At 34.6% G+C, this 24,784-nt stretch overlaps 1 protein-coding gene across 3 annotated transcripts in view; it reads right to left on the bottom strand.

Moving 5' to 3' along the window:
• Positions 1-24,784, bottom strand: part of wwtr1 (WW domain containing transcription regulator 1) — a 57,929-nt gene continuing 33,145 nt past the window's right edge. The window contains exons 2-7 of one of the 3 annotated variants that reach the window (XM_051094789.1): positions 22,351-22,490; positions 16,432-16,533; positions 8,762-9,003; positions 2,815-2,939; positions 2,594-2,706; positions 1-795 (exon numbers count right to left, since the gene is read on the bottom strand). In XM_051094789.1, coding sequence (XP_050950746.1) covers positions 614-795; positions 2,594-2,706; positions 2,815-2,939; positions 8,762-9,003; positions 16,432-16,533; positions 22,351-22,490 — 904 coding nt within the window. In that variant the 3' untranslated portion in view covers positions 1-613. The remainder of the gene's footprint in view (positions 796-2,593; positions 2,707-2,814; positions 2,940-8,761; positions 9,004-16,431; positions 16,534-22,350; positions 22,491-24,784) is intronic. The other 2 variants (XM_051094790.1, XM_051094791.1) reach the window with 2 other exon arrangements.

The following is a 24,784-nucleotide window of genomic DNA, read 5'->3' as shown; positions in this document are numbered from 1 at the left end:
TTTTTCTTGTCTTTTTTTTTTTTTTACAATTGCAGGTTTCAATTTTTTCTCTGAACTCTCATTTACATCTTGCAAATACGTGTTTCTGAATTTTTTGACACCTGACCATGTGTAGAATTGCAAAACATATGCTCGAGAAATTATTTGTTTTTTATAAATAAAGTCGACCTTTTTGACCTTTTTATCATTTCATTCTGTGGCAGAAATAAGCTTCCACACGTTGTTGACAGGTTTGGTGAGATTCACCCGGTAAAGCTCGACTCTCTCTCTGGGTTAAATGTATTAACACACAAGCGTGCCTGTTAAACATGATCAGACACTATTCAGGCGTTTCCGCTATCAATGTGATCATTCTGACACAAACACAGTAAGAATCAAATCTACCCAACATCAGTTACTAAACAAACACGTTTGTCTTCCTCCACTACGGTTTGATTGACACGTGCTCGCTTATTTGTTCGCAGGCTAAACACTTTGGTATTGTTCTTCGACTCGTTGTGTTGGGGAACAAATCTGACACCTAAAAAAGTGAAACTAGAGGAAGAGGCTGATTGAATATATAATATAATATATATATTTATATAAAAGAGTCTTTAGTCTCGTGTGTGGGCGTCTAGAGCCAGGTCAGGAAGGGTTCGCTCTTGTTCAGGACCGACTCCACGTCGTTGAGGATGGGCATGAGGTCGGCGCCCTCCAGGGTGCCCAAGTCCACGTTGGTGCCGGGCATGGAGTCCAGGAAGTCTGGGAAACGGCTCTGCTGGGGTACGTTCATACTGACCGGCACCATGTTCTCACCTGCAAACAAGGAAGACACGAGATTAGGAAGGGGGAAAATTTCCCTAGCAGTCATAAAAGATTATTGTTATCTTTCACAGTCTCTAATCATCTACAAAACTAGCTAACAATCGTGTTCTTTCACTGAATAGCACCGTCACTGGCATAGGGAAAGTTAAACATGTTATACTGTATATGTGATTGATTTAGTGCTTTATTTTAGAAATAATGCTTTGCATTTACAGGAAGAGATCAACAAACTGGAACTGAAATGTCACAAAACCTGTCCAAAATATGCCCAGTTCATATTTCACCCCAAAATCAGATGACACACAGCGACGCACAGCGCTACCATGCATTTAAGACATGTGCATTTAGGTATAAAGTACTCAGTTTCGTACATGTACGTATGATACAGTATATACACCAACATTATGTACAACGTATAAGGCGGGCACCTACAGAGCCCATGTGCAAAATTTCATGGATATGTGCCCAAAAGCCCCTGAAAACTTAAAATAAAATATTATTTTATTTTATTTTATTTTATTAACCTTGGAAAACCTTTGTCTATTTTTAGGAAAATTAAGACCACTAATAATTTCAATAAAAATTTCAAATTCTCATTTTTGCCACCAGAATACCGTATAAATTATTTAAATAGTAAATATTTAAAAATGTACACCATGGTAGTATTTGTTGTACTGTCTTTAATATATACTTATTTACATAAAAAAATAATAAATAATAATAATAATAATGACAATCTAAAAAAAAAAAATCATGATTAGGAATAATGAGAATCATTAGAAAAAACAAACAAACAAACTAAAAAAACCTCTTTAATAAAAATTAACTTTCTAATGTAAAACAACCGGAGGAAAATGTGCATAATTTCCATGTAAATATTGTCATGTCATAATGCACTGCAAGATGCCACAAAATAAAAAAAAAAGTGTGTTTGTAATTCTCATTCTCAGTCATGATTCGCATTAGTGTTTGGAGCAAACTTGCTTAATTATTATTCAAAAAAATCCTAAAAACTGGTTTAATTTTCTTAAAGCATTTAATTCTTATTTCTTATTCTTGATCCAAATACATTTTTTATGAAAGCTTATTTCTGCCAAAAAATAAACGTAATTCTGAAGAAAAAAGTCCAAAATATGAGAGAAAACCTCTAATTCTGAGGGGAAAAGTCAAAATAATGAGTAGTAAACAAAAAAATCATGATTATAAATAATGAGAATCACAAAAAGTTGGAATGAAAAAGAGGTGGAAAATGTGCATAATTTTTGTGTAAATATTGTCATGTCATAATGCAGTACACAACAAATTAGAAAACAAAATAAATTAGAAAACAAATTCTTATTTACTTTTATTTCATCTTATTTCTCATTTTCATTTAGTTAAAATACTAAAATAACGAAAAAAAAAAATCTACCTTGCTTAAAATGAAAATGGGAAACAAAAATTTAAAAACATCTAAAAACATAAAAAAATCGAATTTAAAATATTAATAAAAATGGTCAGGTCACCTATATTTGCGCTTACAAGTGCTTTATACAATACAGATTGCATCAAAGCAACTTTACACTGTCAAACAGGTAAATAGTTAAAAATGCAAGAGGACAATAACAAACACTCATTTTCCAGTTAAAGTCAGTTCATCATTGATTCAGTGACGTCATCATCCAGTTCAGCTCTCTTCCAATAGTGTCTGTGCAATCAATCAAGCCGACAATATTGCCAGAAATTAAGCAAAATACTATAAAAACTAAAATTTCACGTTTTTATCTGCGTCTTTTGACTTGTGCTGTACCTGTGTCCATCTCCTCCATGCTGTTCAGGAAGTCCTCAGGAGTGGTGGGGATGCTGTAGCAGCCCAGTCCCAGCCCGCTGTCCGTGCTCTGCTCCCGCGAATGATACGGCCCACTGCACACACACAAACACACACACATGCGCTTTTAACACAACTTCACACCCTTCTGGGAGATCCAAGTCGAACTCATTAAACTTTGAGACGCTAAAGAGCACACTTGCCTGTTGAGGAAGGGGTCTGAGCTGTTGTTGGGCATGTTGCCCTGCGTCATTGGCGGAGAGCTGATGTTCGCTGCCACCGGTGCCATATTATCAGAGTCCATGGGCAGCTGCCGGAGCGCCACCTCCTGGAGAAACACAAACACTGTAACCCGTGCACACCCACAGAGACGCTGCTTTACATGGCTTTCACATGTCAGGAGCTTCACATTCACCCGGTTAACCATTAACACGAGGAACTGAATCATTGAGAGGAAGAACTAACATTTACGCTCACTTTGTTTAAATAAACCTGTCAATCCAAGTTCATAAAACTGCTTTACTGCTTCTATAAAAAAAAAAAAAAAATACAAAATGTGCTTTATTGGTGAAGGGAGTTATTACTATTCTAGTGGCACTCTCTGTTACAGGCCTCTACGGTGCGACCATTTCAGTCGCTAAAAACTACTGCGTGCAACTATGAAAAAACATTTAGGAGCAGCAGTGCGACTGACCCGATTGTGTTTGCACTGTGGGGAACTTCAAAGGTCTCTATGTGTTTTTTCCAGTGTTGAGTAATGTGTCACAGACATATCTCACCAATCCTTTCATAAATGAAGTGTAAACAGGGTAAAAATAAGAGATTGACTGTGCAGTGCAGAGAGCTTCATTGATTATAATAGAACTTTGTGAGACTGTGATGAACTAAGATGAGTGACAGTTTTTAATGATTAAATGTGATATTGATTTAATACAAGTTAAATAAACAAGAAGTTAATATTAAGTGACTTACATTGTCGAACTGTAACACTATTGCCTGATTTTGCTCCATTTTGTTGACGAAAATAGTCATCTCTATTCAGACACAGCGGCGTTTTGTTTATAATGAATGTGCGTTTTTAAAAAAATCTAGTGAGTCAATAAATCAATTACCGATTCATAAAGACACTTGCTTTATTCCTGAATGAATCAGCCGTTTGAATGAATCAAATAAATGAATGATTCAGTAAGATTCAAGTATCTTTTTTAAATTATTTAAATCATTTAATAATTCTATATTCAAAATTTCATATTTAAAACATTAATCTTAACATGAATTCATGAATTTAATTGCACTCATGCCACCTCTGAGCCTCATGAAACGTCTGAAAATACACTTATAGCCACTTTTCTGTGCCACCTCTGCAGTACAAATTAATTTAACTTAATTTAACTTAAGTTAATACTGATTTATTTTCTTTTTAAACTTTTTATTAATTAATTTTTTTAATTTTACATAAAAGATGACATACTTTTAATAAAGTTAGAAAATGCCATTACAAAGGCAAAAACAAATTTCCCCTGAAAATCACTTTAAGTCAAATATTAAGGCTAATTTTTGATCAGATATCTTGATTATTGATTTGAAGATGCTCCTGAAATTTTTTAAGTAATAAAAGTAGGTGTAGAGCCTTGCTGTTAGTAGCTATGTTGTAAAGAGATTAAGTCTTTAATATTTTCATGTCAATATTTAATGATAGTCATTGTAGATATGTATACATTTAATAGCCAATTTAAAAAAAAAAATGTGCAAAACACATATGAGCAGCTCTGAAATACACATTTTATTGTATATACCAAACATGAAAATGGTTTTATTTTGTGATTTTTGTGATTTTTCTAATTTAATACAATTTTATTACAAATTTTATTACAATCTAATCTGTCATGCAATTATCATGCAAGTAATTTAAATTTTGTTTTAGTAATTTCATTTTTTTACTAAAAATTTTATATTTCTTTTAAATTTAAATTTCATTATTTCTTTTAACTTTAAGCATCATATTACAATCTCAGTGTTGTTATTTGTAACTTAAACTATTAAAAATAGTTTTCTTTATTTAAAATAAAGCTGGAATAATATATTATATTAATATAATATTAGAAATGTTAATAATAAAATTTAATAAAATATGTTTAATAAGTACTGAAGCTAAAACTGAAATAAATATAAAATAAAGTGGTAACACTTTACAATAAGATGTCACTTTGTTAACATTAGTTATTGTTTTATTGTTTAGCTGAACGAACAATGAACAATACATTTATTACATTGTTTATTAATCTTTGTTAATGTTAGTTAATAAAAAAATACAGTGGTTAATTGTTAGTTCATGTTAGTTTACACTGCATTAACTAATGTTAACAAACACAAATGGTGATTTTAATAATGCATTAGTAAATGCTGAAATTAACATTAACTAAGTCAATAAATGCTCTAGAATTATTAATGTTAACTAATTTAGTTAACTAATGTTACACTAATATAGTTAATAATAAGTGTTACCAGTAATGCTAAACAGAAATATGAAAATGTAAACAAACAAAAAAACACTAGATGTAAACAATGTGTTAACATAATTTTACTGTGAAATTTTTTTTAAATAAAAATCACTAGAATAGGGAACAAACATTCACTATTAACTAAGAGTTTTTCCTGAACACACTCCATATTTGCTGCTTATTAATAGTTAATAATTAACATTTGTTGTTAAATTTAGGTATGGTGTAAGATTGAGAGATCTAAAATATGATAATGTAGAATAAGGCATTAATATGTGCTTTATAAGTACTGATAAACAGCTAATATGCTATTATTAGACATTCTAATAAGCAACTAGTTAATAGTGAGAATTAGTCCTTAAAATGAAGTGGTAACACTTTGCAATAAGGTTAATTTAACATTAATTAATTAGTTTAGTTATCATGAACTAAGAATGAACAATACATCTACAGCATTTATTAATCTTATTAATTTGAACATTTATTAATGCATTATTAAAATCACAAGTTGTGTTTGTTAACAATAGTTAATGCACTGTGAACTAACATTAACAAAGATTAATACATACTGTAATAAATGTATTGTTCATTGTTCGTTCAGGTTAGTTAATACATTAATTAATGTTAACAAATGGCACCTTATTGTCAAGTGTTACCCACAACTTTCAGCCCATCTAATAGAAGTAAAGGTTTTATCATGAGAACTGATGTAAAACATTTATAAAATGATATAAATGCACTGGTCTGAGCAGCTCAGTCTGTTTATATATAGATGAGCGTCTCTCAGCATGAGATTCAGGGTGGAGTGCGTTCACAAAAACAGCTGCAAGAATTCAGTCCAGAAGAAAACCGTGGAAGACGTCCAGAACCAGAAACCAATGCCTGACTCATCTTTTTTTAAGCTGTTCTTTTTTCAGCCTCGGTCCACAAGCATATGCAAACAGCATGTGTTCTCACACAGAAAAACATGTCCATCATCACAAACTGAGTTAACAGAGTCACCGAAGAGTCAGAGATGTTTCATATAAACAAGCTGCGTGAGGTCCGTCTGCCGCTGCCTTACTGAGGCCGGACTGATGTGTTCTCCTTTGAATCATTTATGTAAACCTGAGCTTTGATTTACGTTGCTCGCTAACTTCTCCAACACTAGAGGGCGTCAAAGTTCACACAAGACGATTCCAACTCTTTTTTTTTTAAAGGAGTAGTTCACTTCCAGAATAAAAATTTCCTGTTAATGTACTCACCCCCATGTCATCCAAGATGTTCTTGTCTTTCTTTCTTCAGTCGAAAAAAAATGAAGGTTTTTGAGGAAAACATTTCAGGATTTTTCTCCATATAGTAAACTTCAATGGTGGCCAGTGGGTTGAAGGTCCAAATTGCAGTTTAAATGCATCTTTTCAAAGGGCTCTACACGATCCCAGATGAGGAATTAAAGTCTATGATCGGTCATTTTAAAATAAAAATAAGTAAATAAAAACTTTTTAACCACAAATGCTTGGTTTATGGAGAAAAATCCTAGAATGTTTTCCTCAGAAACCTTAATTTCTTTTCGACTGAAGGACGAAAGACAGGAACATCTTGCATGACATTGGGGTGAGTAAATTATCAGGAAATTTTAATTCTGGAAGTGAACTACTCCTTTGAGCTGACTCTAATGGTACAAATATTATTGGTCATGCTTTATATAAAGGTCCAGTTCTCACTATTAATAAACCAGTAACTATGACTTTTGCCTTAATAAACTCCTTGCTGTGTATTAATAGTTAATGAGGTAGTTGTTAAGTTCAGGTATTGGGTAGGAACAGGGATGTAAAATAAGGTCATGCAGTATACATGCTTTATAAGTACTGATAAACAACCAATATGCTAGTAATATGCATACTAACAAGCAACGAGTTAATAGTGAGAATTGGTCCCTATACTAAAGTGTTACCGTATTGATTATTAGTTTGATTTTTATTTGTATATTTTTAGTTTTTAAACATAAAATGTAGTATATGTTTTTATTATGTGCATTTGCTATTTATTTTTATTTCAGTTTCAGTCATTTTAGTAGTTTTATTGTATTTTTTTCAACTGTTCATTTTTCATCTAGTATATATTTTATTTTAAATACTATATATATTGACATTTTATTGTCTCCATTATTTATACCAACTTAGCAATCTCAAGGCATGTTTTCCTCGTGAAAAATAAGTATACTAAAGTTGATTTAAATTAGGGCTGTCAAAATTAATCGCATACAAAAAAAGTCTGACTTTGCCTAATATATGTATGTGCATCGTGTGTAATTATTATGTATATATAAATACACAGAAATTAATGTATACATTTAAAAGAAATATGTTATGTACAAAATATGTTTTATTTATATATAATATAAATTATATAAAAATTATAATAAATACATACACTTTTAAATATTTCTTAAATATATATACATGAATGTGTTTGTATTTATATATGCATAATAATTACACACAGTACACACACATATATTTACATATGCGATTATATATTTTATATTTATATATTATATATATTTTGTATGCGATTAATCATGATTAATCATTTGACAGCGCTATTTAAAATACATTTATTTTTATGCTAAATATACTACAAATACTTTTACATGTTATGTACTTAATAAAAATACCCTGCAATTGTAGTTTTAGTGTACTAAACTGGTATATTTAAAGTCTGCTAAATTGGAACAACTAATTTTGTACTTAATGCACTTTAATTGTGTTGAAGTACTGCTGAAGAACAGCTAAAGATATACTTACATATGCTTGATTGTGCTGAAGTGGAACTATTGCAAGTATACTATAGGTGCACTTTAAATATCTTGCAATATTATTTAAAGACCATACAGTCCTCATCAATACTGACATTAAAACATATTTTAGGCTTAATATTAAGAAATGTGCATTGTGCACAAGTAGTACTTCAAATAAAGTTTAATTACATTTTTTTTATCAGTAAGTCTTGAGCGATATGTCTGTAAATATGTTAATAGACTTTAATGTAAACTAAATGCATTTTAAATCTTTTACTTTTTAATCTAATACGGTTGTCAAAGTTCAACTTTATTTTACTTGACACACATGTATACTTAAACAAAAGTTCTCTTTTCAGTTAACAAGTTCATTTTTCAGTGTAGTGTAGTTTATTTTTTGTGAATTCATAATCGTTTCCCTTATAATCAACTGTTAAGAGCACTCTGGCGACACCTGGTGGGGTTTGAGGCATCAAGAAACACAAATTATTCTTCACAGCAGTATGAAAAGTAGAATTTTTGGTTTGGATTGAAACGATTTTGTCTGTTACCTTTCTGAAATCCAGTTATTTCCATACATGTTTTGCCCTGTTTTGCTACACTCTTAAAAATAAAGGTGCTTGAAAGGTTTTTCACAGCGATGCCATAGAAGAACCGTGTTTGATGAAGAACCATGAAGAACTATTCAGTCAAAATATATATAATCTGAAGAACCTTCTTTCACCACAAAGAACCTTTTGTGAAACAGAAAGGTTCTTCAGATGTTAAAGGTTCTTTATAGAACAAAAAAAGGTTCTTCTATGGCGTCGTGAAGCACCTTTATTTTTCAGTGTGTATATTCGCTAGATTGTTTCTCTAGGAGACACTCACCTGTCTCAAGAGCTCCTCCTGTCTCCTCTGGATGCGTTCTCGCTCCATCTGGATGCGCTGGAGTCTCATCTTCTGCTGGTGCTGCTGGGCGCTCATGGGTCCGCTCATGTTCATCATAGGCTGAGAGTTCTGCTGCGGGGAGCTCTGGACCTGAACCTGCGCCTGAACCGGGACCTGCTGCTGCTGTTGCTGCTGCTGCTGCTGCTGCTGAAGGTGCTGCTGATGGGCCTGCTGGTTCAGCACTGCGACAAACACACAACAAACACGCTCAGACAGGGCCTTCACTCATCATCCCATGCATATTGAGCAGAATTCAGGTACTTTCTTGATCCGGCAAGCTCTAAGCTGATTGGCTGGTATTGAGCAGCATAGACATTTATAAGGCACAGTGAGGAAAACTTTATATTCTGAGTTATATTCTGGTAATTTCTCCTGAGATTGGTCGCTTTACATGTCAGGCTGTTGATTCTAAGCGGGTCATTCTGTACCAAATATCCAGGCTAATTTACAAGCCTGTCTGTACAAACTAGACAGATCCATTAATCCTCATGCTAAAGTGGCAAATCATAGTGTTTAGAAATGGCTTTGTTTTTGATTGTCTGAGAAAAAACAGGTCAAACGAAGACTGCACACACTCAATGACTCAACTGCAGCGGGCCAGAACGCAGCACGGAAAATGTTTACCAAGAAATCTCTTCCCAGTCCTATTGAACAAAAAAAATAGGCCTTCAAATGGCAAATCAAGCTCTGTTGTGACTGGCTGAGCTCTGGGCACCAGTGTAGTTCACGCTGTTGATCACTAGGGATGGCCTTTTTTAAATAACAATGAACTTATAACATTTGTTTTATATCATTTATATCAAAAATAAATGTTTTTAAAATCTGCAAGATGGTTCGGCACTGTAAAAAAAACAATAACTTAAAAATAAGTTGTTTCAACTTAAAAAAGTAAGTGTTCGTGCAGCCTTAAAGGAACACTCCACTTTTTTTTTTTGAAAATAGGCTCATTTTCCAACTCCCCTGGAGTTAAACAGTTAAGTTTCACTGTTTTCGAATCCATTCAGCCGATCTCCGGGTCTGGCGGTAGCGCTTTTGGCATAGCTTAGCATAGATCATTGAATCAGAGTGTTCCTTTTTTGAGTTTGGTCAACATAAAAATGTTAAGTTGTACTACATAAAAACGTGGATATTTGAGATGAGTAAATGTAACATTTTAAGGCAGCATGAACACTTACTTTTTTAAGTTGTTTGTTTACAGTGTGGATTGTGAAAAGCTTTTCTGTTTCAGTGTAAAGAACGTCAGATGTTCTCAAAGGAGCAGACAGATAAGAAACAATGTTTGCTTCAAGGACGCCGGCTGACCTTATTGCACAGCCATTTGATCTACAGCACAATACGAGTCACATGCTTTACTTCAAACTCAACCAGTTTGATGATCATAATCGATTCACCCCACACAGGAAGAAGTGAAGTGCAGCTCCTGTGAAGAGGGCTGGTGACTCGTGACCATATGGAGCATGTGTGTATCTGTGTGTGCGGTGTGTTTATCAGTCGGGTAAACCACTTTCACATGGACAAAACATTCCTGTAAACGCCAGATGTGGACTGAAAGCGTCGAGAGATACAGCACAAACAAAGCACAGTCTTTCTGCTCTGCGGATCACGGTGGCTGCTTGCACTGTTCTTGGATTAATTCTGCAGCTCATTTAAAAATGAAAAGCTCACTGACGTACGCAACACCAAAGTGAATTATCAGGTGGCTGGAAGTGACTCAACAACCTTAAGATTTATTTTGCATTCTGTTCTTTTGGTTTCTTTTTTTCTGTTCTTTTTATTTTTTGCATTCTGTTCTTTTTGGTTTCATATTAAATATTTTTACTTAATTACATTTTAGTACTTTTTACTTTTAATCAAGTAAATGTACAAAGAAAGTACTACATTTTTTATATTATTAAGTATTAAACTTAAATATTTAAGTATTAACCCTTAAATGCATGAAAGTTTCACCAATCATTGTTACATATTCGGGTCTTTAGCGACCCAGACCTATATATCCAGCACGGATGGATCTGTAACTGATGCAATAGCAAAAATCTCATATTTCGTTTCCCTTTGGAAACTTCGAAGGGTTCAATTTGAGCAATATGGTCAGAGCACACTTCCACAGTACATTCAGCATCTGGCTCATATTCGCGATCTCAGGCATATTCGCAAAACTATCACTTTCAATGTCTTCAAAGTCAATATTTTGATCACTAGCAGTTTATTCACCACATCTACCATCAGATCACAGTGACATTTATATTTTATTGTGTACAGAAATTTCTCTGCAGTAAAGCCATTCAAACCAGTTACATTTTTGCTAACGATATTCTTTTGTTTTATGCCTGTGGTAATTATGAGTGAAACATTACGTCATTATTGTCTATTAAACAGTGCCACCTCGAGGAATAAAGGTGAATTGCATGTATTGAGTCATTAGATATTTAAATATTTTTTGCGCAGAAAAAAGATACTTACAGTAATACACACCTCATGTCTTTAAATTGTATTATTATTTATTTATTTTTTTTGTTGTTATATTGTTTATAAGGAGCAGATTGAGAAATACTAATAAAGTTGATGTCTAACTTTAAAAAATGAAGGAGGGAGAGGGTAGTAAATGACGTCCCGGGTCGCTAAAGACCCGAGGTATGCATTTAAGTGTTAAAGTAAAAACAAACAAACAAAAAAAACTTTATTTATAAAATGAGGTACAGTAAAACGTACAACATAATGGGTTTATGTAAAAATTGTTTTAAGCTCACTTATTAGAAGCTGTTATTAGAAGTTGAATAAATGTTGAAATTGATAGCTCTCAATTATACTATAATGTTGAATAACTATAGTAATTTGTTAAATATTAACAAATATCACCGAGATATCAGTAATATTTGTATCAGTGATACTCGCCTTCAGTCATAGATAAAGATGCCATTAAACAAATAATAAAAACATACTGCCTTTATGTTGTTTCTACATTAATTTGAAGACTGAATGTGAAATTATTGCTATATAAAATATATTAAAAAACTTTAAAGTTAGGTGATTAGGTAAAGTGATTAATCAGTTAATTTTTTTAATTGATTGACAACACTAATAAAAACCAAAGTATACTTTGGGCTTAATCCATAGGTTGTTACCTTACATTACTGTAAGTGCACGTACTGTAAAACAAAACTCAAAAAAACAGCAGTAAATGTGAGTGTTACAAGCCATCATGTACACAGTAAGTACGTTTTTAAATGTAGGTACATACTAGTTAGAGATACATAAACAAGAACCCATCGTTTTTCTTGAGATTTACAATTAATGCAAAGTAAGTTGCTTTAGATAGAAGTGTCTCTATAATTTTCTGGCCTAGATATGGCTTAGGTCTCTCATGCAAGTTAAAAAAATAGCTTGTTTTATAGTCTGTTAGGCGTAAATTATAAGTTAGGGTAAATAAGTAATAGAATAAGCAAGAGCACACTTCTCCTCAACAAGTCACTGGATTTGAAGTACCATACTTGTAGTTTGTTCAAATCCCTAACCCTTAAGTATGTCTTAAACATATCTGCACAGGACCCACAACTTCTCAAATGTGCAACAGACTCAATTAAACTTACTGGGTGGAAAAAAGTTGAAGCCCATCACCCTCTGTGTATCACAGTTCTACTATAAATGGATTTCTGTTGGAGAGGGTTACATAATGCACAAGAGAACAGTTTCAAACTGGCACTTAACCAATTTCCTTGTTAGACTAAATGCAGTGATTCTTCAGACTTGCTACAGACGTTTTCAGGCTGTCAATTGTCTAGTGAAAAGGAAGACAACACATTAACTATCGAAGTGTGGTAAATGATAAACCAGGTCAAAATGTCAAGAGATACCACCAACTCATGTATGATCACTGTAAAAGGAACAAATCTGCATCATAAAAAAACAGCAACTAAACTTTCCAAATCATAACTATGCAGGAGCCTGGGATTATCACGGTTGGCTTTCTTTATATGATTTTCAAACATCTATTCACATCAAAAAGATCTTCAAAGGATCGGTTTTATGGATGAGGTGGAGGATTTGGCAACCGAGCAGCTGAGGTGAAGCAAAGACGGCCTTATATGGTAAGATGAAGAGGAGACATTTGCTAGTTCAGATCTCACTTCTGTCACTGAAGTCATCAACTATTTTTACTACCAATAAGATATTGTGCATTGTGGTATTATTTTCCATTACAATTTAAACTTGAAAACTGTCATCAATTGCTCAGTCAGACTTTTCTGTCCACTCTACCAAAACATGCTTTCTTGATGCATTTCTATTTACCATATGTGACCCTGGACCACAGAATCAGTCGTAAGTAGCATATTTGTAGCAACAGCTAACACATTGCATGGGTCAAAATTATAGATTTTTCTTTTATGCCAAAAATCATTAGGATATTAAGTAAAGATCATGCTCCGTGAAGATATTATGTAAACTTCCCACCGTAAATATATCAAAACTTAATTTTTGATTAGTAATATGCATTGTCAAGAACTTCATTTGGACAACTTCAAAGGCGTTTTTCTCAATATTTTGATTTTGTTGCACCCTCAGATTACAGATTTTTTAAATAATTGTATTTCGGCCAATATTGTCCTATCTTAACAAACCATACATCAATGGAAAGCTTATTTTTTCAGCTTTCAGATAATGTTTAAATCTCATTTTCAAAAAATTTGCCCCTTTCTGTTAAAATACTTTGTATACAACTTGAATTATTGCTGCAACGCAACCATTAATTGATGAAAATGTTGTCTCAAATAATAATGGTCCCAAGAAAACCCCAAAAATGTCATGCAAAACAATTTCTTTTGTTTGATTTTGAGGCTAAATGCAACTCAGACATGTTTTTGACAGGTTCTGTGAGGTTCACTTTTAAATTCCATTCATTTAGAGGTCAAAGTTCATGGCGTTCAATGTCTGGGTCCAACACAGTCCAACAGGTGGGAAGCAGCACTGACTCTCGGTTACGATCTATTCCAGTGTGTGCTGCTGGTCCAGATGTGAACAGCTTCAGCCGGAGCTCTAGAGGCGGTCGACACACTCTGGCTTTCAGCCTTTGGCCCCCCTGACATCTGAGTGTCACAACACCCGCCATGATAGAAAACACATGCGCAGCGGACAAGGTTCGTGAAGGAGAGAGAGAGTGAGAGAGAGAGAGATCGGACAGAGTCGATTGAGTTGCTAAAGCCACACCAACAAAGAGCTTCTTGTTTCATTGATTTCCCAGAAACGGCATCAGCTGTCCAGCAGGGTCAGCAAAAATGACAGGAAAAAAGGAAAGGAAAATGTCCAGTCCCAGAAATCTGTGAGACATTAGAGGACATCCTGTCCCAACAACAGCTTATAATCAAAGCCTTGGCTAACAGACCTCATATCTTGCTCCACTTACATTTATTTGTGCTTTTTATGGTGAAGATCTAAATACCTTCTCATAAAGACAGCAAACGACACAGACTATTTATCACGTGTCTGAGCTTTCTGTCCACTAGGGGTGTTGTATGCCAGTATTCCAGATAACTGTGACATATAACACTACACTTAATGATAAAATTGTAAATAATCCTGGTTGACTCTTCAACAATGCTTATTGCACTCATTATAAAACAGAAGAAAGACAAATGTTGTGTCTGTTGCAGTAATTTTGTTATTGTAATTTATTTTGGCCATGATTATTATGTAGTGAAAATCTGATATCATGACAACAACTATGTCCACAATTATAAACAAAATACATTGAAACTCAAAGCCTGTGACTCCCAACTTGGGGCAATTTCACAAGCTAAAGTTACAGCATATCACAAATTCACTGAAAGTAGTTTATCAGTGCACAATTATGGGATGCACCAGTCATTTTCTATCACACGACACAGGATAGATAGTAGGGTATAACGGGGTAAAAGGTGCCTTTGATATATTATTTTCCTCTGAACCATTAGATGGCATCCGCTTTTCAACATCCACGTGCAAATTTGACTGATCCTTGACAAGATTGTGGGCAGCAGCATTCTGTGCTTACTTGATCTAATATTCGATGTTTTTAGATTTAAGTAGCAAACGAGAATCGCTAAAATTCTTGAATATATCTTGAGACAAATGTCTTCTTAATGATTTTCAGTTTTGTTAAAAGTAATTAAAAGTGCAGTTTTTAAATAACGAAAGAATATGTAAAATTATGGTATTTGGGGTAAAAGGCACAATAATTAACATGATAATTAATAGATGGTTGATGTTTCCATTTGTTGACATGACATTGTTAGATTCAGATGGTAAATATCATATATTATGTTGGGTGTCCATCTTAGAGATAATCACCGAAACCATCATATTTAAAAAACATGATATTAATCATAGCATATAATAAAATATCACGTGTTGTTACTACTGTAAATCTATATTAAATTACTATTGGATCTCCTTCAATGCATATTTTAATGACAGTATATTTACTGCACAAAAATTAGTTATTTTATTTATCAAAATATGCAGAAAATAGTACAAACTTTGTTAAAGTGATTGTTTTGAACAAGTATTAACTTGTATTAACAAGTATTAATTTAAAAAAAAAAAAAATATATATATATATATATATATATATATATATTTTTTTTTTTTTTTTTTTACATTATTTTAGCCAAAATATTTGTATCAATACTGTGACCCCGTGTGTGGGGTAAAAAGCCCCCCTTGCCACCTCATACATTTTTACGATTTTTAAACAAAATAAATGACTTGTATGATTTATTTTCACACAAATAAATGTTCAATACAAATATATATTTTTTTTCTGCAATCATACACTTTAGGCGCAGTAAAAGCACATTTTTTCTTAGGGTTTGCCTTTTGCCCCATTGTACCCTACACAAATTAGGAGTAGCATTAGCATTCATGTACTGTATTAAAAAGTACTATATTTGTGTATATATTGTGTATATATTTTACATGCTTCAGTCAATCAGTCATGATTTTACAGATTTCACGAAAAAAAAAATCAAATAGACATAATTGGGTCAGACTATCTGTTGTTAGTCACACGCAAAAATATGAATGTCTTTAGTATCTTTTGAAACTGAAAATTCGGTCAACATTTCCTAACCCACATGTCATTTCAAATCTGTATGACTTTTGATGAGTAAAAGTCAATGTGGTCCAGTGTTGTTTTAGACCCTATTGACTTCCACCGTACGAATGTAAAAATTCTTTTTGGAGAAGAATGAGCACATAAGGTTGAGTAAATGATGACAGAATTTTCATTAGTGTTAATGTCCGTCAAGAATTGTTAAGTTTTTAGAAGTGAAATGATCACTGATTAGGCCAACAGACAATCACAAATAACACATATTAGCATGTGTTGCAAATCATCTCTGGATCATTTCACCTTCAGTGAAGACGTCAACAAAGCAGCACATGCTAGTCACAGCACTAGAGCAACCCTCATGCCATTTCATCATCACATCACGTGTTCAGATTAGTGGAAGTGTGGGAAACGGGTCAAATTATCAGGAATGAGGCTGTGGGATTGGAGTGGGAGGTGGAAAAATTACATCATAAAATCGAGCTACTGGGCTGATTGGACTCCAGGAACTCTAGAAGGGGGTACTTACCCACCCGCGGGTCCAGCCATGAGGTGCTTTGGGTTTTGTGGTCAATGAAGTATGTTTCTCCCTGAGGGGTGACGGCCTGCTCCCAACCCTCGGGCAACTGTCCTGTTCGGCAACAGTACAACAGCTAGAGATCAGCCAGTAGCCTGACCCACACCCAGAGTGATGACCAGAGAAGTGTGCTTCAATTACTACACTACGTTTTGGTCTGTTGATATGTGCAAAAATTGCACCTTTAGGGTCACTAAGGCAGTACATAGTAGTATCTTAAGGGCATATATTACTAAAATGCAATTTTTAGAGGTAAATAAGGCATAGATATATATATGTAGATGCCTCATTAGTGACTCTTTCTATGGGCTGCTATATGTAAGCTGTCCGCCATATTGTAATGGTCAACTTGACATCATTCACCATAGTAATCACTGAATATTCGTAATCCTGCACTGCCATTGGTCAGTGAACCTATAGTATGGTGAATGACATCTATGTGTTGGAGCGGTCAAATGGGGCATCTATACATATCTATGAAATAAGGTACAAAGTTGTCTATTTAAGGTTACTTGGCCCAGTAACAAGCTGTCATACCCCTAAAGGTGCAATTTATGCACATTTGTTCTGACAGTTTAGTGGTTTGAGTGCGATTTATCTTTATCAAAGTATAATTACTGAAATTACACTTTCCTTTTTATTTGATGAAACCAAAAACACAAAGCAGTATTCAATATTTCAAAATATAATATAAATTCGATCAAATCTAAATGAATAAAATCCAGTTTGTATTCATAGTGGTTTCATATAGTTGTAAAAATATTTAGACAATTTACAAGAAGGTTAAATTTAATAACTCTTTTCGTAATGTCATGTGGTGCAACCATCAAGTAAAAAGAATATATATTGATAAAAAAAGTAAAATGATCTGATATTTAATTTAATACTTTAAAGCTGCTTTGACACAATCTGTATTGTTTAAAGCACTATATAAATAAAGGTGACTTGACCTGACTATCAAAAAGATCTGATATTATCAAGATGAATTTGTTCTGACACAGTTTAACTCTTGAGTTCTTGTCATATTTTATTACCATTTTCCAAACTATAGTGAATAACCTGTGAAAACGTATATTAAAATCATTGTATGAATGAATTGCATTTTGTATGTTTTAATGCAATAAAAATTGGCCAGATGACACATTCATACTGGGCTCAATGTCTTAAGAGCTAAAAAAAGCAGTCGCAGCTGCCTGTAAAACTCTTGAGTGTGATGCAATATGGCAATTGTTGTTGTAAGCGAGGGCGAAAAAAGCTATGGAAAGCATTCAACAAAACTGTATTGTTCTAATAATGCAGCCCTGCATTAGAGTGTCAATTACCCATAATCCCTAAATTTAGAGGGGGGCCCCACCGTAAATTCCCGCGAACACACAACAGGTGAAGGCTCAAGCTGGTCTAAACTAAGAATACAGGAAATCGGTTGCCTCTCAAGTTCCTAGATGCTGAAAAAAACCCCACCATCCAGGGAGAGAGGAAGAACAAGGACTTGTGGCGGGCGCAGGATCTGAGTCATGGCTTTCAATTATGCGCCTATTGAACTTGTACTAGTTATCGGTGAGCCAAAATGGATGACACAGCCATGTCAAAAAACCCTGAATGGTTGAGTCACCGGAAGATCGTGCACCAGAGAAATGTGTGGTTGAGTTTAGAGAAGATCAGGGTGAAAAAGCAGCCGTTTGAACAAGTGTAGCAGGTTGGCTTAAACACACGATTATTTCAGGCTGAGCAGCTTTAGTCACAACCACACAAACGCAGTGAGACGTTATCACCAGTGCTTCTTACTTACGCTCACGATGTGCAATTTTTAATATTTTTTATGACAAACGGACATGTTCTTTCAGAAGGTAAAAGTTAGAAGTATATCTTAAATATCTTTACATCCTGTGAATGGAGACAACATGTTAAACTTCATACTGTGTAACTCTATATGCTGAGATAGTTGGCGTCTACTGTATGCAGTGCTGGAAGGAATCTTTCTCCCTCCAAACGCTTTCGTCTTGTTCTGATCCCTCCATCCCCCCCTTCGCAGGAATCTGTTTCTCGGCTGCCAACAAAGCAGAGGCACACCTTTTTTTCCATTTCATCACAAATCAGGATTTGGGAAGAAAAAAAGCCAAACAAAGAAAGCACATTTGGAAATCATTTACGGTACTGACAGAGTCAGAGCCGCGGCCCGTGTCACGGGGCAGAGCAAACAACACGCAAACATGCTACAGAACGCCTCGCGTATGACAGTCAACAAACCTAGACTTCTGCTGGCTGTGAGGCTTTCTTCATTAAATTAGCATTTGACCCCCTCAGAAAAAAACAGCTAAACCTCATTCAGATCCTCTGATCAACAGACAGACTGCTGTATTTGCTGTTATACAGAAATGTCATATACACATACTTATAGAAATTGCTAAATGAAACACCTTGTTTCATGTTACTTAGCCTAAAACACTTGCCTAGCCTACAATAATAATAATAATAAAAAAAAAAAAAAAAAAAAAACAGACTAGGTTCAAATACTTACGTTCTGAATGCAACCTGATTTTATGAGAAAACGTATACGTATCTCGTATACAATCGTATGATTTAAATTGCTCAAAAAATATTTTTTTTTTAGAAAAACACTAAGCATGAAGGCCCATTCTTAAACCTAACACTCACAATTTGAGTCAACTTAAAATAATGTGTAACCTAGCTGCCTTAAAATTTTAAGTTCAGTCAACTCAAAAAAAAATTAAAACTTGAAAAAAACTTTCAAAAAACTTGAATTGTTAAATTATACTAAGTGACAACTCAGATATTTGAATTGAATCAACTTAAAATTTTAAGGCAGCTGGGTTACTTACCCATCTGTTAAGTTTAGCAAACACAAATATCTAAGTTGTTACTTAGTGCAACTTAACATTTCAAGTAGAATAAACTTATTTGAGTTGACTGAACTTAAAATTTTAAGTCAGCAGGGTAACAAATTATTTTAAGCTGACTCAACAAATTGTATTTTTTTTTTTTTTTTTTTACAATGCAGTGGGCGTAAACAGATTGTACAAAAACATACAATTAAGATTGTACAAATTTATACTAATTCGGTAAAACTTCACAATGAAGTTGAAATGAAGAATGAAATAATTTAGCATGAGATTTTTCAAACTAGTCCCTTATAGGCTCATTTACTATTGTGAACTAATATAGTCTACTTGAATTCAGAATTTTGTAATTCAGAAACTGGGTGCGCTGAAAGAGCTGTAAACGCCATCTACTGTTGAGATGCTGGAATTTATCTAAAGCCACCCTCTCTATTTTATTAGTTTGCGATTCTGATTACAATTACAATTTGATTTGTACAAAAAAAATATAAGCAGGAAGGTCCACCCCTAAACCTAACCCTAAGTGGGGCGTATACAGATCATACACAAAAAGTACAAATGAGATTGTACGAATTCGGCAAAACGTAAAAAAAGTTCATATATGCCATGACACTGGTGCAAAATAACTTGCCATTCAACTTTGCAAAATCGTTCTCTATACGCTCATTTACTATTCGCAACTAATATAGTCTACTTGAATTTGATATTTATGAATTCAAAAACTGAGTGCGGCGGAAGTGCTGTAAACGCCATCTTCTGTTGAGATGCGGAATTTATTTGAAGCAACCCTCACAGTGCAATTGGTTTTCTCTAGCCGCTAGCCATTGAGTAAACGTAAAGACGTGTCTATTTTACGATGTTTGAGGAATTGTATGAATTGGTGTGATTTGATTCCAACAAAAACTAAGCATGGAGGTTCATGCTTAAACCTAACCTTTAGTGGGGCATAAAAAGTGCACAAAAACATAAAAATTACAGTAGGTTGTACAAATTCACACAGATTCAACAAAATGTTAGTAATTGCCATGAGACTGGCATGAAATAACTTAGCATGAGATTTTTCAAACTTGTCCCCATATACTGTTGAGATGCTGGAATTTATCTGAAGTGACCCTCACAGTGCATGGGTATTCTCTAGCACCTGGACATTAAGTGACAGAATGAGTTTGCGATTTCGATTACATTTACAATTTGATTCGTACGAAAACATAAGGTTTTTGAAAAAATATAAGCATGAAGGTCCACCCCTAAACCTAACCCTCAGTGGGGCATATACAGAGCATACAAAAAAGTACAAATGAGAATGTACGAATTCGGCAAAATGTAAAAAAAAGTTCATATTTGCCATGACACTGGTGCAAAATTACGACGGCGTTTTAGTGCCACCTTAAAAAATAAATAAATGTAAGATTACGAGATTAAACTCGTAATATTTCGAGAATAAACTCGTAATATTTCGAGAATAAACTCGAAACTACGAGAATAAAGTCGAAATGTTACGAGAAAAAAGTCGAAATGTTACGAGAAAAAAAGTCGAAATGTTACGAGAATAAAGTCGAAATGTTACGAGAATAAAGTCGAAATGTTACGAGAAAAAAGTCGAAATATTTCGACTTTATTCTCGGAATTTGCCTCTTTTGTGCAGTCTGAAATGGCGACCAGTGGTCGACTCCACGGATATAGGTGGTTACATCTGTGTGCTATTCGAAGAGGATATGTTGTTTCTCAAGAAACTACATATCGCCGCTTTTCCACTATCAGGCCGAACCGTTCTCTTCGCTTAACCGTTCCGGTCCGGCAGCACGGATACGATTTCATTTCCCACTGTGGTGCTGATAACGGAACTCTTTGGAATGTAAATACAAATGCGTCAGTCGTTGCCTTGGTAACGCAATTGTAATATAAACAGAGATATGGACGATGATCAGATATTTCTGTTTGTGGGACTTCGTTAAATAACAGAAAAAAAGGACACAACTATAAACAACGCAAAAAATAAACAAGGCGATGACAGGTATAACTTTACCAACAAATGCTGAGGGGATGTACATGCCAACGGAGACGGACAGCGTTCTAACAGTGGAAAAACGGCTTATGAGGTTGATGATCAAATAAAGCAATCGACCCTGAAGGAGCTGAACACCGGCACGCTCAGTACTTCAGCCGGGGTCCCAACGCATTGTGGCATATTCATATGATAAACTCAAGCCGTACGGCATTGCAATTAATGGTTGCACTGACAGCTTCAGTCGGTTTGTGTTGTGGATGGAAGCATGCAATACATTCACGTAAAAATATGACTTTATTTTCGTAATTTTGACTTTATTTCTCAAAATACTACGATTTTAATCTCGTATTACTACGAGTTTATTCTCGAAATATTTCGACTTTATTCTCGTAATATTTCGACTTTATTCTCGTAACATTTCGACTTTATTCTCGTAACATTTCGACTTTATTCTCGTAATATTTCGACTTTATTCTCGTAACATTTCGACTTTATTCTCGTAGTTTCGAGTTTATTGTCGAAATATTACGAGTTTAATCTCGTAATCTTAGATTTTTTTTTTTTTTTTAAGGTGGCACTAAAACGCCGTCGTACAAAATACTTGCCATTTGACTTTGCAAAATCGTTCTCTATACGCTCATTTACTATTCTCAACTAATAAAGTCTACCTGAATTTGATATTTATGAATTCATTCAATTTATTTGAAGCGACCCTCACAGTGCAATTGGTTTTCTCTAGCCACTCTAAACGCAGAAGAAAAGAACTGTATTTCAGCATGCTAAAAGACAACTCTACATCTATTAAACTTCATGAAGTTCATCTCAATTCCATTTCCAGAGGTGTAACATTAAATGTCTACGTGATTGGGGTTACACAGGGCAAGCACCTGTAGCAAAGCTCCTTCAGCTCCTTCCCAGCTGATTGAAAACAGCTCAAGAGAGCATGTGTGTTTTCATGAGTAATGGGGAATGTGCACTGCTGGGAGGGACGGCTTTCACACTCACCGAGGTTGGGTTGAGAGAGGGCCATGGAGCGCTGCTGTATGTTGCCGTTGTTAGAGGCTTGATTGTGCAGACTCATCTGGGTCACCGAAGGCGTCATGGTCTTCCTGGGGTCGTGCCATGTGGTGATCTTCTCAATGTGACTGCACAAGAACAAAACAAAATGTTCACATTAAACACACCTCCGCAGAAAAGTATTGACACTGCTTTGAAGAAAACCTGTATTTCTTTAGGTCAAGCAAATCAGAACTTGTTTTTCTCGTTTTCTTGGCGATTTTGCACATTGGACCAACCCTTCATTCTACTCCAAAACCCATTTAAAACCCTGTCAGATGACACTTTTAGATTTCTTGGCCATGTCTAACTACAGTGACGTCAGTGTTGGGGAAGCACTACGGAAATGACACGGAAGCAACAATTATATCAATGCTTTTGCTTTTGTTTTGCGTCTTAAAAAACTGCTCAAAAATGCTACCTTGCATAAAGTATTACAAACAAGACTAGATTTGAACAAGTTGCCATTTTCATAAGAGTTTGTCTGACCAAAATGTACAATTTTTAGAAAAAACTAAGTATGAAGAACAACCCCTAAATCTAACCCTCGATTGGTGTAAATAAAATCATTCGAAGATGTTCAAATAAGAATCTACAAATTCATAGGAACCCACCAAATCTTTGAAATCGCCTATACCCTCATTCACTATTCCATACTTTTCCCTAAAACAGAATTACCATTTTGACTACTTTTCCAAGTAAATGGAAAGTTCCTTCAATGTTTTGCGAGCAAATGCAAACTTATTAGTGGGGACTCAAAAAAAAGTTTTGCAACCAAAAAAAGATTTGCGATGCAAGATTCTGGCTTAAATTCAACTCAAGCCACATCTGGACTCAACGCAACTCTTCGACCTGCAGTTCTAACCACACAGCTCTAAAAGTCCCGAATGAACAATCACTGCGGTACGTGAATCAAGCAACAGACGTACTGGTGTTTTCACCCTGTGGTGTCCTCAACAATTCACTCTTTTCCTCGGCACTGCTCCACCCCAAGTGAGCCCTTCAAAACTGCAGCTACGTGAAATTCTGGCTTCTCTGCATTTTTTCATGCAAGGCCACGAGCGCCAGACTGGCGGTTGCTTAATGACAATCTCAGTGTCCCTCAGTCAGTAAACCAGTTTAGCCATGCTTTCATTATCAAGTGGGCTTTACCATCTAGTCCAGGGGTGCTCAAACCTGCTCTTGGAGATAGGATTTCCGGTTGAGATTAGTTTTAACCTCGTCTGACATTTTTAACCTTGATGAGCAGGTTCATCTTGAGTTGGAATTGAACTCTGCAGGAAAGTAGATATGCAGGACTGCAGGATGCAAGCCTTGTACAACATAAGCTCTGAAATCTGGTTGCAAGTAGACTTATTTATTTACAGTCGGCCACTTGCAAAGCTAAAGCGGTGGTCACACTTTCGCTCTGTTGACTTCCACTTGGAGTGGCATTTTTACATTTTGGATTTATCATTCTTAATGAAGAAGTCCACTTCTAGAACAACAATTTACTCACTCCCTTGTCATCCAAGATGTTCATGTCTTTCTTTCTTCAGTTGTAAAGAAATTATGTTTTTTGAGGAAAACATTTTAGCATTTTTCTCCATATAATGGGCTGATATGGTGCCCCAAGTTTGAACTTCCAAAATGCAGTTTAAATGATGAGATGAGGGGTTGACATTAAAAAGTACATAAATTGTACCATTTTTATGAAAATAACCAATTGTTTTGCTAGATAAGACCCTTCTTGCTTGGCTGGGATTGTTTACAACCGCATTTGGGATCATTTGAAGCCGCATTTAAACTGCATTTTGGAAGTTCAAACTCGGGGCACCATAGCAGTCCATTATATGGAGAAAAATGGTGAAATGTTTTCCTCAAAAAACATAATTTCTGAAGAAAGAAAGACTTGAACATCTTGGACGACAAGGGGGTGAGTACATTATCTCTAAATTGTTGTTTTGGAAGTAAACTTCTACTTTAAGTTGCAGTCATATTAGTGGAATATGGCAAAATTTTGGCCAAAAAAGGTCAATGTTCCATTGTCAGTTGTCTTGTGATGCATGAAGCGACACTTAAACACTTGCAAACCAAGCAGATTTCTATTGGTTAATGCAGCACATTTGCATGACCAACTTGAACCATTTTCGACAAGCTTAATTGCTTAAAATAGTACATAAATTGTGTACATCAAAAGTATCTTAATTCTAACAAGTCAATCAATATCAAAATCTGGGTTTAAAGAAGATCCAGACCCATAAACTTATCAACTTGGTTTGATTACATTCTTTGCAGAATTTTGTATGTTTGAAAATAAATTATATGGTGCTAAACTTCACCTGCTTGTTTGTACACAAACTGGTTCGAGCAGAAAATCAGATAGTGACCAAATGAGTCACAA

This window comes from Labeo rohita, chromosome 22 (assembly GCF_022985175.1).
Source record: "Labeo rohita strain BAU-BD-2019 chromosome 22, IGBB_LRoh.1.0, whole genome shotgun sequence".
In the NCBI taxonomy this organism is placed as follows: domain Eukaryota; kingdom Metazoa; phylum Chordata; class Actinopteri; order Cypriniformes; family Cyprinidae; genus Labeo; species Labeo rohita.
This window is presented reverse-complemented; position numbering and strand designations above follow the sequence as displayed.